Source organism: Euleptes europaea, chromosome 11 (genome assembly GCF_029931775.1).
Source record: "Euleptes europaea isolate rEulEur1 chromosome 11, rEulEur1.hap1, whole genome shotgun sequence".
Lineage (NCBI taxonomy): Eukaryota > Metazoa > Chordata > Lepidosauria > Squamata > Sphaerodactylidae > Euleptes > Euleptes europaea.
The window spans coordinates 24,601,430-24,618,086 of record NC_079322.1 but is presented as its reverse complement, the minus strand read 5'-3'; the positions used below and the strand labels follow the sequence as shown (position 1 = coordinate 24,618,086).

At 42.3% G+C, this 16,657-nt stretch overlaps 1 protein-coding gene across 2 annotated transcripts in view; it reads left to right on the top strand.

The window, feature by feature from the left end:
- The first annotated feature begins 14,910 nt into the window (after positions 1-14,910).
- GOLGA4 (golgin A4) overlaps positions 14,911-16,657 on the top strand; it is a 59,335-nt gene continuing 57,588 nt past the window's right edge. For both annotated transcript variants that reach the window (XM_056857643.1, XM_056857642.1), the window contains exon 1: positions 14,911-15,009. In XM_056857643.1, the coding sequence (XP_056713621.1) occupies positions 14,923-15,009 (87 nt within the window). In that variant the 5' untranslated portion in view covers positions 14,911-14,922. The remainder of the gene's footprint in view (positions 15,010-16,657) is intronic.

Sequence of the window (16,657 nt, the reverse complement as noted above, 5' to 3'; positions counted from 1 at the left end):
ATGTAGATCTGGCCCTGTTTAATAAAACACAGAGATATCAGCCCATAAGGGGAAGCTTTATCTATTGAAATGTAGTGGGCCCCATGGCAACAGACCTTTTTAAGGAAAAGCATTTTTCTGATAAAGTTTTTGGTGTTAAAAAATGTTGCCTGTGGGCCTTGTCAGCCTTTTGACATTTGCACTGGATGACTGGCTTTGAAGAACAAGCTGCTGGCAAGTTCATACATTTCCCATAAACTAACTATGCATTTCAAAAACACCACTGAAAGTGGAATGAATAATAAATGCTATGTTCTCCAGTGAGTGTTTTTCCTGCCTTCCAGAAGGTGGTTGCCAGTTGAAATAAATGCTTTTAGCACCAGACTAAGACTGGCAGCAGGTCCTGGGTGCAAACATCTATTACCCCCTACGAATGTTTGATTATATATTTATTGATGTATTGATGTATATAGCTACTGTTTCTATTATGTAAAAGTTTTTTATTGTTGGTCTGGGACCGTATTAAACATTTCTTCTTCTTCTTCTATTACCTGATACACACATAATTGAAGCAATTTTTCTTCCAGTGTTATTCTAAAGAAAATCTCAAACATAAAGAGTTTCTTGACTTGATAATTCACCCACGCACATTGTAAAACCTTGCAGATTCGAAACTTCTAATTGTCAGAAGCTTCTAATTGTCAAAGCATATGATTGTATAAACAAGGATTTGTATGGGGAAAATAGATAGCTTGGAGCTAAACAAGGACTGTATGGGTCATTTTTAAGACAAAGGTGGAACTCTGTGTAGAGGAAGAAGGGAAAGCATTAAAAACTCTCTACTGAAGAATAAAAAGTCTTGTACTAAACACATTTCAAAAAGAGAAGATAGCTCTCAAATGATTAGAACTTAAAAACAAAAAAACAAACGAAAACAGTATCTATTGCCTGAATTTGGTACTCATTATTCCTTATCAAGATACAGTCGTGGTCTGATTCCCCGGCACACTTTGTGTTGCTGGGTTCAGATGTTCCACAAGGAGGGCAAAACTCAAAGGGGTTCATTCAAGATGTAGGTTCTGTTTGCAAACCCATCCGCAGAGTTTATGGCCTTTGTCATCATTCCAGTTATGGTTGCTTGACGAAGATACTGAAAATACAGTTGTGGTCTGATTCCCCGGCACGCTGTGTGTTGCTGGGTACGGTTGTTCTTTTAGCTTAGCCCTCTTTATGGTTCATTCAAAATGTAGGTTCTTTTTGCAAACCCATCCGTTGAGTTTATAGCAGTTGTCATCATTCCAGTTACGGTTCTACCAAGGTACAGCCGTGGTCTGATTCCCCAGCACGCTGTGTGTTACTGGGTTCATCAGCAGACCAATACCTAGAAAGAAGAGCTTTAACTACACAGCAAAGCCAGAAAAGGTCTACGTATGCAGTAAAATAAGGTGGGAAGGACAGGTGGGGAGTACTCAGGTGGGTAGGGTGGTAGGAACAACCTCAGACTGTAGGTGGGAAGATCAAATCTCTGAGCACTCCTGTATGTTTAAGGAAAGACTGAGCTAAAGTAAAAAGAAAAAAAATCCAGCATAGAAATTAGAAACATTAACTCCCATACCTTTTGATAGAATTTGTGCAGGGCCATCATTTCTAGTGGACTGCACCAATGGCTCCAACGTTTCTCCTTTCCTTGGGAAGTGGAGTCTAGTAAGACCAATGATTTTCCCAGCATTGCTTGATTTATGGAGGGCATCAGAGAAGCAAACTCTGCAAGGAAGCTGGGAACTTTGAAACAACACTGAAAAAATCTCCAAAGGGTGAAGGACTGCCATTCTACCATTATGTTGCAGAAAATCCTGCGAAATGGGGTATTCCACTGGGGAAGGGGGTGATGCCTCAGTGGGACAGATCATGGTTTACAAGTACAAGATCCTGAGTTCAGTCCTCAGCATCTCCAGTTCAAGGATCTTGGTTACAAGGTTTGAGGGAAGATTGCCACCATTTGGGAGGATCAGGCCCCATATTAGGGTTGCTAGGTTTGGGAAATTCCTGGAAGTCTAGAGGTGGAGCCTATGGAAGGTATACCATCATAGAGTCCATCCTCCAAAGCATCCATTTTTTCCAGGGAACTGACCTCTGCAGATTTAATTCTAGGAGATCTCCAGGCCCCACCTGGACTTGTGTTCCAAACCCACCTGGACTTTGGCAACCCAATCATTGTGGGACCCCACTGTTCACTTCTTTCAATTGCAAGAACTGTCCATTTATTCCTACTCTTTGCATCCGGTCATTTAACCAACTTTTAATTGATAGGAGGACCCGTCTTACCCCATGACTGCTAAGCTTACTCGGGAGTCTTTGGTGAGGTATCTTGTCAAAAGCCTTTGCAAAGTCAGAGTATATAATGTCTACCGGGTCGCTGTTATTTTCATGCTTGCTCATCTTCCTCAAAGAACTTGACATTTTGGTGAGGCAGGACTTCCCTTTGCAGAAGCCATGCTGATTTTCCCTCAGCAGACTTTGTTCATTCATGCACTTAATAATGCTCTCTTTAACAATTTCTACAGATCTACCCGGACACATGCCCAGTGTAATTGCAGCCTTAAGGACTAGGAACTTGACCATAAGTCGGCTGTGACTTGAAGGCACTTTACACACACAGTTCCCTACTGCTCTATGCATCTGAAATTAGTTGGAATGGTAGCTACTGGAGGCTCCAGACCAGAGAACATGAGGCTCTCTTTGGTCATTCTCTTTGACCTGTGGCTCCTCGGAAATTTGCCCCATGTTTAAGGAAAGTGGGCAAGGCCCTTGCCTAGCAGGGCTGGTGAGTAGGAGGGAATTCCTACCCTGAAACAGCAGCTGTCAGAGGAACTCCCTGCCCCAGGATGTGGTGATGGCTGCCAACTTGGAAGGCTTGAAGAGGGGAGTGGACATGTTCATGGAGAGGGCTACTCATGGCTACTAGTCAAAACGAATACTAGTCATGATGCAAACCTATTCTCTTTAGTATCAGAGGAGCATGCCTGTTATATTAGATGTTTGGAACACAGGCAGGATGCTACTGCAGTCGCCTTGTTTGTGGACTTCCTAGAGGCACCTGGTTGTCCAATGTGTGGACAGACTGCTGGACGTGATGGGCCTTGGTCTGATCCAGCAGGGCTTGTCTTATGTTCTTAACAAGTAAATGGTGAGCCTCCCCCAGGCGGTATTGCGCCAAACATTAAAGAAAACGTGGCTCTCTGCAAACTGTGGAATGAGTACCACAGCTGCAGCCCCTGTCCCTTCCTCCCCGGAAGCCCACCAAGGCAGGGATGGCTCTGCCTCAGAGCCTTTTATTCGTGTTTTCACCTGCTGTGTGTATGTTAAGTGCGGTCAAGTCGCTTCCGACTCATGGCGACCCTATGAATGAAAGTCCTCCAAAATGTCCTATCTTTGACAGCCTTGTTCAGATCTTGCAAATTGAAGGCTGTGGCTTCCTTTATTGAGTCAATCCATCTCTTGTTGGGTCTTCCTCTTTTCCTGCTGCCCTCAATTTTTCCTAGCATGACTGTCTTTTCCAGTGACTCTTGTCGTCTCATGACATGACCAAAATACGACAGCCTCAGTTTAGTAATTTTAGCTTCTAGGGTCAGTTCATGCTTGATTTGATGTATTTGTTTTTTGGGCAGCCTCAGTTTAGTAATTTTAGCTTCTAGGGTCAGTTCATGCTTGATTTGATGTATTTGTTTTTTTGGCAGTCCACAGTATCCGTAACACTCTCCTCCAACACCACATTTCAAAGGAATCTATTTTCTTCCTATCAGCTTTCTTCACTGTCCAGCTTTCACACCCATATTCCCGTACGCTAGGCGCCGTATGCCATCTCCACTCCCCAGGTCACTGGTTCCCAGCCAGGGGTCCATGGACCCCCAGGGATCTGCGAGAACTAAATTAAGGTCCGCGAAACAAAGTTATAAAACCATAATAAATAAATATTTTCAATTAAAAGTTCTCTATTATAAAACTATATATTCAAATATTATTCTAAGTTTAATCTTTAACTAACAGTTATGATTAAAGTTTATTTTCAAATTCTCAGAATTTTTATTTTGAACCTTGGGGTCCCTGCACCGAACAAAAAAGTCCTAGTGGTCCCTGGTCAAAAAAAGGTTGGGAACCACTGCCCCAGGTGAAAAGAAACTGCGCTCCAAAACACACACACACGCCGAGCACGATGACAATATGCTGTAAATTGTTGGTGCGATAAGCCTCCCTTGTCTGGGCCACGTGCAGATCGACTTGGGAGGGGAATATTCCCCACTGCGATTAGCGAAGCGGAAGAGTCAGCCAGGCTGGCGCGGCTTCCAGCCCGCAGAAGAGGAAAACCGCTCCAGCATGACGTCACTCCCCCACCCGCCCCCTTGCGGGGCTTCCTAAGGCGACGACGAAGCCCACAAGAACTTTGGCCCTCGCCAGTCACCGTAGCCGCTCCTCCGGCCTCCACGTCGGCCGCGCGTGCGCAGTGCCGCTGCGCCTTCACCTGCTGCGGGAGGGTGGGGGGACATCCACCACAGAGGCTGCCGCTGCTGGGGGCGGCGAGAGGGGTCATAATTAGCAGCGGGCGACGTCGGCGGCCAACAGCCACCCCCCCGCGCCTCGTTGTGAGGGGCCGCCCGTGAGGAAAAGCCGAAAGAAGCGGCGGGGGGCGATCGACCCCTTTTAGTCAGGCCTCCCGAGGGACAGAAAGGCCCGCCTGCCTGCCTCTCCCTCACACGGCCCTCACCATGTTCAAGAAGCTGAAGCAGAAAATCAGCGAGGAGCAGCCGGCGCCCCGGAGCCCCGGTGATCGCCCCCCTCAGGTATTGGGGGGGGGAGTGGGACAACGAGGAGCTGAGAAGGCGTTCCTCAGGGAAGAGGGCGGGGGGGGGAGAGAGCGAGCGAGCGCTGACAGGAATTCAGCGGCCGGCCGGCCCTCTTATTCGTCCGAGGGTCTGCGTGACGTCAGGCTGTAAACATTTCCCGCCCCCTCGCCTTGAGGGTCTGGAGGAGGCGGAGGGAGGAGCCGCGCACGGAGCGCGCGACCTCTGCTCGGAAGGCCTCCCAGGGCGATGGAATTCCAGACGAGGAGGCGCGTGAGCCTGCAGCAGCAGCAAAATGCGGGGGGCGCTGTCACGCATGCTGAATCGTGGCCCTTTCCGTGCACGTTGCAGCTGGATTCTACTGTGTGCCACGGCACAATCCGCTTGCGAACGGGTCGCTGAATTGGGTGGAAAGTGCATTGTCCCGTGAAAGCGCTCCCGTCGCGCCTTAAAAAGATGTACGCAGTTTGTTCCAGCAGCCCGGTTTTTGTGCTGGGATATGTTTTGTGCTGGGATGTGGGATATGGCCTGGATGGCCCAGGCTCGCCTGATCTCGTCAGATCTCAGAAGCGAAGCAGGGTCGGCCCTGGTTAGTATTTGGATGGGAGACCACCAAGGAAGTCCAGGGTTGCTGTGCAGAGGAAAGCACTGGCAAACCACTTTTGTTAGTCTCTTGCCATGAAAACCCCAAAAAGGGGTCGCCATAAGTCGGCTGCGACTTGACGGCACTTTGGCCCTGACCTGGATGGCCCAGGCTAGCCTGATCTCGTCAGATCTCAGAAGCGAAGCCGGGTCAGCCCTGGTTAGTATTTGGATGGGAGACCACCAAGGAATACCAGGGTTGCTGTGCAGAGGAAGGCACTGGCAAAACCACCTCTGTTAGTCTCTTGCCTTGAAAACCCCAAAAAGGGGTCGCCATAAGTCAGCTGCGGCTTGACGGCACTTTACACACACACACACACACACACACACATGTTTTGTTAAAGGGCCCGAAGGCTTCTGTTTTTTTAATGCAATGTAGTAAGTTCTCTTATGCACACAAGCTGGCCATTTATGCATGGAAGGTTTTGCCTTAGATTTGCCGCTCTATAGATGCACATTTCCCCCATCCGAATTCTCAAAACTCTACTATGTCCATTTATGCATGGGAGGTTTTGCCTTGGATTTGCTACTCTGTAGATGCACATTTTCCCCATCCGAGTTCTCAAAACTCAAAAATAAGCCCCCGTGCAGTTTTGAGAATTCGGATGGGAAAAATGTGCATCTACAGAGAGGCAAAACCTCCCTTGCATAATACATGGGAACTTATTTTTGAGTTTTAAGAATTTGGATGGGGAAAATGTGCATCTAGAGATCAGCAAATCCAAAGCAAAACCTCCCAGGCATAGATGGCCAAGCAGTCTCACGCTTACCATCTATCCTGTAGTAGAAAAGAGCAAGAGTCCAGTAGCACCTGAAAGATTTAACAGAATTTCTGGCAGGGTATGAGCTTTCGTGAGCCACAGCTCACTTCTTCAGATACCTGGTATCTTCAGATTCAGGTATCTTCAGATTTAGGTCCCTCTCCTCCTCATACCCTGTTCTCTCCAGGCACCACTCCCAAAATCTCCAGGAATTTCCCAACGTGGAGTTGGCAACCTTAATGTTATCTCAAAAGTAAGGCTTTCAAGCCCCACATTAATGTAATGTATGAGGTAGCACCAGCCTTATACACACTTACTACCAGGAAGTAACTCACACTAAGCAAGCCCTGTTGAGATTTGCTTCCCGCAGTTCCTGCTGTGAGAAAAGCCAGCCAGTGTCTGTTGCAAGTTACTCCTGTTTCTTGTGTATTAGTTCTGGGCTACTCCCCTGGGTAAAAAAGCATTTGTTTCAACTCCAAGTCATTAAAGGGGTGCATCAAGTGTGCAGAAGGCTCTCCTTGTAATTAGAAACTGTCTTTTTATTTGATAACTCCTAGCACGTGACAGGAGTAATGAATGTTAAAGAGGAGGAGCAAGTCACCATAGTCCGCCCTGGGGTTGGCAAGGGTGGAACAGGAACTGCAGCACAGCTTAACGTTAGTGTATATTTGATCTTTAGTTTTTTAATGACTCAAGTATTTGGCTCAAAGTTCATGAAAGAGTAGGTGCACGGGTATTACTTTGATTATAAAATCTTGCTTACTATAAAATCTTGCTTTGTTGGTGGTATGGCAGAGTTTGGAGCCCAACCACGCCTTATGTTGGAGATCTGTGACTGGTGCTTCCATTGTGATTTTTTTTGTTACATGGCAAACCACCCAGTAAAGTACATAGTCTGCCTAGTAAACGTCGGGATGTGACATCAACCCTTGGGTCAGTAATGATTGGTGCTTGCACAGTGGGCTACCTTCACCTTTTACCTTTAAAAAGTAGCAGCGTGGGGAAGCAGCAGTTTCCCCCGCCTCCTGCATCTTTTCACAGAATGGAATTTGTTCCCCTTGTATTTATCCTCACAAGATTAATAAGACAGGCAAAGACCTCATGGGCTATTTAAAACTTCAAGGGGGCTGATCTCAATGAGGGAAAAAGTATAGTGGAGGATAGTTAACTCTCTTCCTTTGCGTAGCACTGGTGGCTCCTATCTGAATTGCCCATTCCTTGCAGCTGTTTTTTTTAGGGTCAGGAGATCTGGTCATGGATTTCTAATCTAATATGTAGTTTGACTCAAAGGCTATGTGTGAATCTGTAGTTGCTAATGGTACAGTGAAGTAGAGGAGGAGATGACTAAATGTTTGTTTCAAGGACATTTAATTAACCAGCATACCTGCTTTTTTCTGATAAATTTAGCTAAATTGCCAACATACACATATTTAAATGGTTGCAATAACCTTTGTATACTACCACTAGAATTTTAAAAACAATGTAGTCCAAATACAGGGTAATGAAATTTCAATTTAGGGTTGTAATTTAATATTTCATGAAGGATTCTTGTCCAGTTATTAAGACTATGATTTTGCTCTTAGGTGTGCATAGGCTTCGAGCCTCAACCTCCATACTTAGGAGTAGGCCCTATTGCGCCTAGTATTTCATTTATTTGCTTCATTTATACCTCAGCTTTCTCCCTAATTGGAACACAAAGCAGTTGACATCATTCTCCTCTCATCCATTTTATTTTCACAACAACCCTGTGAACTAGGTTAGGCGAAGAGTGTGTGACTGGCACAAGGTCACCCCACAGGCTTCCATGGCAGAGTTGGCATTCAAAGCTGGGTCTTCCAGATCTTTGTCTAACACTCTAACCACTACACTGGCACTGTGCAAGGCTTACTTCTGATTAAATATTTGTATGATCTTTTATGCCAATCAAGGTGATGATTGATGTGTATGATCAGACTCTTCCAATATGCCCTGAAACATCTTTTATGCTCTCTCCTCCCCATCCATCTTTTAAAATTGTGCTTGCTATCCAGCCAGTTCAGGGGCATTCAAATCTTGTGCTCACTGTATGTTGATACTTTGATTGGTCCCAATAGCAGATATTACATTACTGTTGTTATATTTTTTTCCTCCATGAACTAATACAGCTACCTACAATTTTTGACTGAGAGACTTTAGGTGTATTCCTGCTATAATCCGGTCTTGATATTTAGATCATTTCTGTAGGGTGATTATAATTTACTAGTTCTACTGTACTAGTTAGGGTCCTCAACAGTCTGTCTTTAATGGTAATCTTTTTTCCAGTTTGTGGGAAGAGGGGGTTGGACTTGATGAAAGTCTGTCATTTGTCTTTTAGTTTCCTTAAGAAAAGTAGAATTCTACTCTAAACTCTTTAAACAGGAGCTTAGGGTGTTTCATATGTACTGGAAACCATGTTTTTCCTACAACATACACAAGTAATGGAGAACAACAACTAGTCCATATTCCCTAGTTCATATATCACTATGCACATGCTGACAGTTAGCAGCATGCATTTATTTTGTAGAAATTGGGTTTCTAATATTAGGTATGGAGCCAGCGTGGTGAAGTGGTTAAGATCGGTGGTTTGGAGCGGTGGACTCTGATCTGGAGAACCGAGTTTGATTCTGCACTCCTCCACATGAGTGGCGGACACTAATCTGGTGAACTGGGTTGGTTTCCCCACTCTTACACATGAAGTGTGCTGGGTGACCTTAGGCTAGTCACAGCTCTCTTAGAGCTGTCTCAGTTCCACCTACCTCACAGGGTGCCTGTTGAGGAGAGGGGAAGGGAAGGTGATTGTAAGCTAGTTTGATTCTTCCTTAAGTGGTAGAGAAAGTTGGCATATAAAAACCAACTCTTCTTCTATTTTGTGTGCACATGACATTTATAAATGTGTATAAAGTCCCCTCCACACAGCACAGCTGAATCGAAGCATTTATAAATTGACTTCAGGATGGGAGAGCTAATCATGTGACTAATTTTCCCATTAAAAACAATAAAACTTTTAAATCTGATCTTAAATGGAATGCAGTTGCTGTGACATGAAAACGGATAATTTGTGCTCACCCAGCATCAAACATAGATATAGAATATTTTAGTTTGTGGGAAAACGAGGTCATTTTCATTCTGATCCTAAGAAAAGTTAGGCACATAATAGCTCATTGATTTCAGTGTAGTTGAGTGGTAACTGAAATTACTGATTAAACTGTCCCTCACAAATTATAATGTGGTCCCCTTTTGCAGGACTGTAGAAATTAGGTATCTGATATTAGGTATGAAGCCATTCAGAAATAGCAACCTTGTTCACATTTAAAACTCTCCATATTATTTATGAGAATGTACATGGTTTTTGAGTCAAGGAATCTATGAATCAATGAGAAGCTTCCAGGTCTTTGCAGATGCGAAGTGTCAAAATAATAATTGAATGACTTTGATATGCATGATCTCTAAATGTTAGCAAATGATGCTCTGTCATAGAATGCCCACCTGAGAAATTTTGTTGATTCTCTGATGTGTTGCCTCCTGAAGTGGTATAGATGATGGTGCCCATATGCTTGGTACGTCAGCTAGAGCAAAGCTTCTTAAACTGTGGGTCGCAACCCTATATGGGGTTGCATAACTGAATAGGGGTTGCGAAAAATTTGGCAATAGTAAAAGGTTTCTTTATGATTTATTATCAGTTAATGTTTTATTTGTATACCTATTTTATATACCTATATACCCGGGGTCGTGTAAAAATTTCTCAGGCAAAAAGGGGTTGTGAGTGTAAAAAGTTTTAAGAAGCCCTGAGGTAGAGAACTAGCTAGCTAGTTGTACTGCAATGTGAACTTTTGTACCATGAAATACTTCCATATGATATGGAAAAGATTTAATACCACCCTCCCCAAAAAAGTGTACAGTTTTAAGATGATCACCTTATTGGAATTTGTACTTTCCAAAATGTCAGTTGAAATTGATGGACTATGACCATCTAAAAACATACCTTCTTTACAGTCTAGTACCTCCAACTAAAAATGTGCCTAACTCTGCATAGGACCATGTTGTGTGTGTGTAGTAACTGTATGTGTTTCACCATGGTTACTTCTTTTGCAGGGCTCCTCTACATCTTCATCACCAGTTGCAAGGAGCAGAACATCTTCACTTGTAGAACAAAATGATGAAGGAACTTTGACACCAAACAGAGAGGTGGGTTGAAAACCAGCTTATGTACGAGTGTGGGAACAGGTACCCCCAAATAATGAAGAAACCATGAGAGAAGGGATATCTAACAATGACACACAGCAATGAAAAATCATGAAAAATGCCAAAATATGTGCCAAAAAAGGTATTAATGACACATGATAAAAGATCCATAAACAATTCAAGAGGATTAACTCGCTAGATCCTAATGAAAGATATTCTGTAATACAAAAATGGCAGTACTGTCATGTTTCCCTTCATTCTCCTGTTTCAGAATTATTCAAGATAAAGAGTTGGGGAAAAAGAGAGTGCCCAGTTTAGTATTAAACTGCAATTCTTTCTAAAAAATGAAGTTTTCTTCAAACAGCCATAGCATGAGGCAGAAGTATATTCAATATTCATGAGGCTAGAATTAGTTCACCTACATACTGAGTAAGGATTCAGGAGGTACATATAAAATTACAGTGACATTTTACTTAATGTATGGGATCTGAAACTTCCTACCTTTATTTAATAAGGCTAATGCCAGCTGGGTGACCTTGGGCAAGTCACATTCTCTCAGCTTCACCTACCTCACAGGGTGTCTGTTGTGGGGAGAGGAAAGGAAGGTGATTGTAAGCCGGTTTGAGTCTCTCTTAAGTGGTAGAGAAAGTTGGCATATAAAAACCAACTCTTATTATTATTATTAATTTCACAGCAGCTCTGTTTACCTCTAAGATACATGGTGTAATGTGAAAGGTATGTGAACTACGGGACTAGAGTTCTTGGTCTATCATCTTGTGTAGCATAAACGCTTTATTTATCTGTAAATCAACATGTCTTTATAGTTTTTGGAAGCCATTCAGTATTCTTGTTCATGAAAATTTGTGGAACTCCCTGCCCCAGGATGTGGTGATGGCTTCCAACTTGGAAGGCTTTAAGAGGGGAGTGGACATATTCATGGAGGAGAGGGCTATTCATGGCCACTAGTAAAAATGTCTACTAGTCATAATGCACACCCATTCTCTCTAGTATCAGAGGAGCAAGCCTATTATATTGGGTGCAGGATTATGCTCCTGCAGTCGTCTTGTTTGTGGGCTTCGTAGAGGTACTTGGTTGGCCACTGTGTGAACAGACTGCTGGAGTTGATGGACCTTGGTTTGATCCAGCATGGCCTTTCTTATGTAAAAAATAAACAATAGAAAATGGGAATCTTGATTAAATCAATGATTTAAATCAAGCCACTCTTTAGAGAATATACACTCAGAAACCAAGGAGTAAGAGAGGAAGCTTGCTTGCCTTGTAACAGTTCTAGAATTTCCTAAGGAAGATCCTGACAGGTTTGAAATGTGTTGGATCTTTAATTTGTGTTAAAGATACTTTCAGTGGTCTTTCAGATGTTTCCTTTTCTTTGTTTCAGTTTGTAGCCACAATTTGTTCAAGGGCATGCCACATTCATCATTTCCAATGTTCATATTGTGCTTATTGTTCCTTAAGTGCACATTCACAATTTCCATTGCTCGTTATTATTTCCGGAGCCTGAGGAAATTGTAACCAATTCTGATATAAACTTGTTTTGGTTAAATATTAACGGGACAAGTTTTTCTGGATTTTTGCAGCTTTTTGTTTAGATGGCTGCCTCTTCTCTCATCGTGTACCTTTTACACAAATCAATTAAGTGTTGTTAGTGTAATCATAATCATAATTGGTAGGCGCAATGGGCAACAACTAGTTTTATAGTGGAACATATATCAGAAAAACTAAAGCGATTGATACTCTTCTACAGAAATTGCCAATTTGCTATGGGGAACAGAGTTTTTCCTGTGATTGTTTACTCTTTACTGCTGAGTCAGTAGCCTTGTTGGTTTGTGAATGTATATAAATTAATTGTATTAGCTGTATGTTATACCAATTTATCAAAAAACCCAGTTTCCTTCTGCTGTTAGATGGTTAGTAGTGCAATTCTATGCAGAGTTACTCCAGTCGAAGCCCATTTTAATGAGTGGCATTAGACTGGAGTAAGAAGAGCCCCATGACCCAGAGTGGTAAGCTGCAGTACTGCAGTACATGACCTGAGTACGATCCCAATTGAAGTCGGATTCAGGTAGCCGGCTCAAGGTTGACTCAGCCTTCCATCCTTCTGAGGTTGGTAAAATGAGGGCCCAGCTTGCTGCTAGGGGTAAAGTGTAGACAACTGGGGAAGGCAATGGCAAACCACCCCATAAACATAGCCTGCCTAGTAAACGTCGGGATGTGACGTCACTCCATGGGTCAGTAATGACCCGGTGCTTGCACAGGGGACCTTTACCTTTTTAACTCTCCCTAGGACTGCACGATTAGTCTATTATAGATGGGCATGTCCCTGTTACTATATAGGTAAATTTGAAACTTAGTGAAATTATTTTGGATTAGTTCTTCATTTAGAAGTGTCTCTTCTGAGTATTCTTGCAGTGTACACAGGCAGAAATCCTGCTAGGAGTTTGGAGTGTATGTCTTTATATGCAATAGTACATTTTCAGAAGTTCGATTAGCCTGAAGGTTCCTGGTTACAGGCTCCTCCTTTTACACAGTTGCTTTTGAATGAGTGGGCCATTAGTGGCAAGCACAAAAGACAGAGGTTTTTGTTAGCTAGCTTTTCAGCAGTTGCCCTACTTTATTAGCTTTGTGGATGATGAACCCCTGATAGTATCACTCAGTTTAGCTGCATGTACCTTTCAATTAAGATTATATTAATTTGAAAGACAATGCATTGCCAGTTTTTCTGTGACCCACATTTCTTCTTAACAGATTATGCCTTTTAGAGAATGATGCACATCAAAAATAGCATCAGATGTGCCTGCAATATGGTTGCACAGAATCTGATAGTGAAACTGATACAGTTAGTTTGGTATAGTGTCAGACTAAGATCTGGGAGGACCAGGTTCAAATCCCCACTCTGCCATGGAAGCTTGCTGGGTGACCTTGAGCCAGTCACACACTTTCAGCCTAACCAACCTCATGGGGCTATTGTGAAGAGAAAACGGAGGAGAGGATAAACATGTAAGCTGCTTTGGATCTCTATTGGGGAGAAAGGAGGGGTGTATAAAATAAATAAATAAATTCAGTTCTTGATGCTCCCAGGCAAATCATTTACAGATTTTTTGGGGATATCACTTGCTGTTTCTTTAACTGCACAGTTGTGGAAGAAATATATTTGTTAATAACTTTCAATGGAGTTATAGAGGCTAATGTATTATGTTTCTAATCTTTTGATCTCAATCTGAAGTATTTAATCTGTAGCTATTCTATTGACTGATAAAAACCAGAATCATACTGCTTTGGTTTCTTTTTGGATAATCCCTCTGATTTAAATTTATTCTTTTATTGTTCATTATATGTATTGTTGTTGTTGTAAAATTGCATGCATTCTTTTTGATGAGCATTGACATTGCAGTGGTTAGTGTCAGATTAGGACTGAGAAGTCCCAGATTCAGATCCCCCATTTGGCCATGAAGCTGCCTGGGTGACTTTGGGTCATTTATTTTCTTTCAGCCCAGTTTACCTCAAGGTGTTTTGAGGATATAATGGGGAGGGAAAGCCATGTACCTTGCCCTTTCTTGGAAGAAAGGCAGGATAATAATGTAATAGATAGCTGGAACATGTGGTACTACAATCTGCATTTTTTCCACAGAGTTACAGGCTTTCCATATAAAAACAAGAATATAATTTGGGTAGTTGGCACTATGACTATGGACACAGTTGTGTTTTGGTCTTGTGGTAACCAATGTTTAGCAGTGTGTATTTACAGCGTATTTTCTCATTGCAGTGCTATGGTAATATTAATATTAAGGCAGATACGCAGAAGGTTCCATTAGGTTGTTAAGCTTCCCTCCTCTCAAAACAGAGCTAGTTATGAAGTTCTGTGGACACATACATTGCCTCAGAAAAGTAGCATAATGAGTGTTAGATGACAACCAGTTTTTCTCTGATAACATGTATTGGGCACCTCCATCAATAATGATGGATATCTTTAGCAAGGTTAGTTCTATAGCTGCATATATCTAACATCTTGTCACATGCTGATACGTGGGTAACTTGTATTATATGTGTGTGTGTGTGTATATATATATGTATATGTATAAATGTTTAAGAGAAAATTCTGATTCTTATATCATAAGATCTCTGAAGTATCAGAGTAATTCCACATGTATTTGTAAATAAACTGACAATATACAGTAGTATATATACACATGCAAAGCTAGAATAGGGTCAATTTCGAGTTTTTTTAAATTTCCTTCTGCCTGTGCATTTATATACCATGACTGGTTTATCTGTTCTAATTAACCTTGAATGTGTTCTTTTCATGCATTTTTCTTGGGAGTCTTGCGCTCTTTTGCTGCTGTTATTAAGCATTATGCAGAAACATGGTTGATGAGGAAAAACGTTGCAACATGCTTTTGTGTTCTTCCCCCCTTTACCGCATTACTTTCTTTTTGTTTTTCATCTTCTTGCTTTTTTTGCACTGAGTGACACAGCTGCTAGCTGGGATGATAGCAGAGCCTGCTTTTCTTTCTGAGTATACTGTCTTTGCTTTGGATCCTACCAAACGACCTAAACCAAAGAGTCAGAGCGTGGTGAGTCTCCCACCCCATCCCTCACAGTAATGACTTTGGCTGGGACAAGAGGCTGTTGTAATTCTCTAGAAGGCAAAATCAGTGTTGCTTTTGGTTTATACACTCACAAAAGCCTACTAAGTGGTGTGTTGCTAACACTCTGCTAAAAAGCTCAGTCATATTATTGGTTAATTCGTGGCTGGAGAATTGGATAACATGGGCTTAACTTAACATTAAAAATTAACTTTGCTTTAGCTACACCGTTCACCACAAAATGTGTTGTACTTTGTTACTGAAAAGCAGCAACCCTCCCTTTTTTTTGGTAGCAGACCTATTCTTAAAATGGACTTAGACAAAGTTTTTGGTATACATAATAGTGTTGAGGAACAACTGTTTTTCATCTGCCTTGCGAAGAGTAACATTATGAGTCTGGTCAGCAGATAAAAAATGGTGTCAACCACTTGGAAAACTTGTTGCTGATCCAAGGATTTGTTATTTGTTGTTCTTACCTTGTTTGTTCCAACTATACAATTGTAGCTTTTGTGCTTTAGATTCTTTGTATTGCTGGATGTCTGGTAATAAAAATTTTCCCTGATAGTTGATCGCTCTCTTAATTCTTATATCAGCATATTCAGTTGGTGCCCCCCCTCCATTGGATGGGAAGCAAATGAGGTCAAAGTAAAGATGTAATATTTCTGGAAACTTTGAAGCTGTGTTTGTGTGTTGGGGAAAGTTTGTTTTCTAGGTGGCATTTAAAAAAATCAATATTTGGGGAAAAATTGTAAACTTTGCTGTCATCAACCCACTTTAGTGTTAGCATCTTTTGGTTCTACCCCTGCTTCTTGGGAGTCTGTTTTGCATACTGGAGTTGGCTGAGAACCAAAGGGGTCTTGGTGTTTAAAGCCTTACTTTCCAAATCCTGGTCTGGGAGTTCTTCTTTGGTATTAGCTGCCACCATCAAGAGAACTTATTTGATTATTATCTATGATTTTGGCTCCTTTGAAGACCAGAAGTCTCTCTGTCATTTTGTGAAAAGGAAGTTTGTGGCTGTCTCCCTCCCCCTCCACACACATATACACACTTTTCCTTTGGCGGGTGCTTTCCTTCAGCACCAGCCCTTTTTGGGTAGCCAAAGAGAGCCGCATGAGGCAAAAACGTGAGTGAGATTTTTTTCCCAAGCAGTCTTCAAAGACCACCCCAAAAATTCTGGGTATAATTTCAGTATAATTAACCGTAAATCCTAAAAAGCACAGATACTTGGGGACGCTCAACAGAGAAGCAGAAATAAGGCAGAACACTTACAAAAGAATCAAAAAATAAATTACTAACTTATCTTTATTTACAGCCTCTATGTTCACTTTCCTGGGAATGGGTCCAAGATAGAGCATCCTGGCACAGCTTGTCAGGGCCTGTTCTTGATATCAGCATCTTGCGCAGAATTGCTACACCAGTTAACATGTTTTAGGGACTTTCCTGCAGCCTGAGAGTTCCTTCCTGGAGCCAACCAGGATTTTGGGTGCAGGTTCAACATTTCTCTCCAAGCCAACTCTTGACCAATCACCACAAATGTCTGGATTAAAGGAGTTTAGCCTGCCAAAGGGTAAACCAGTAACAATTCATCAGGGCACTTTGACAGCTTAGCTAAAATGTAAAATTGAGACTGGGATTG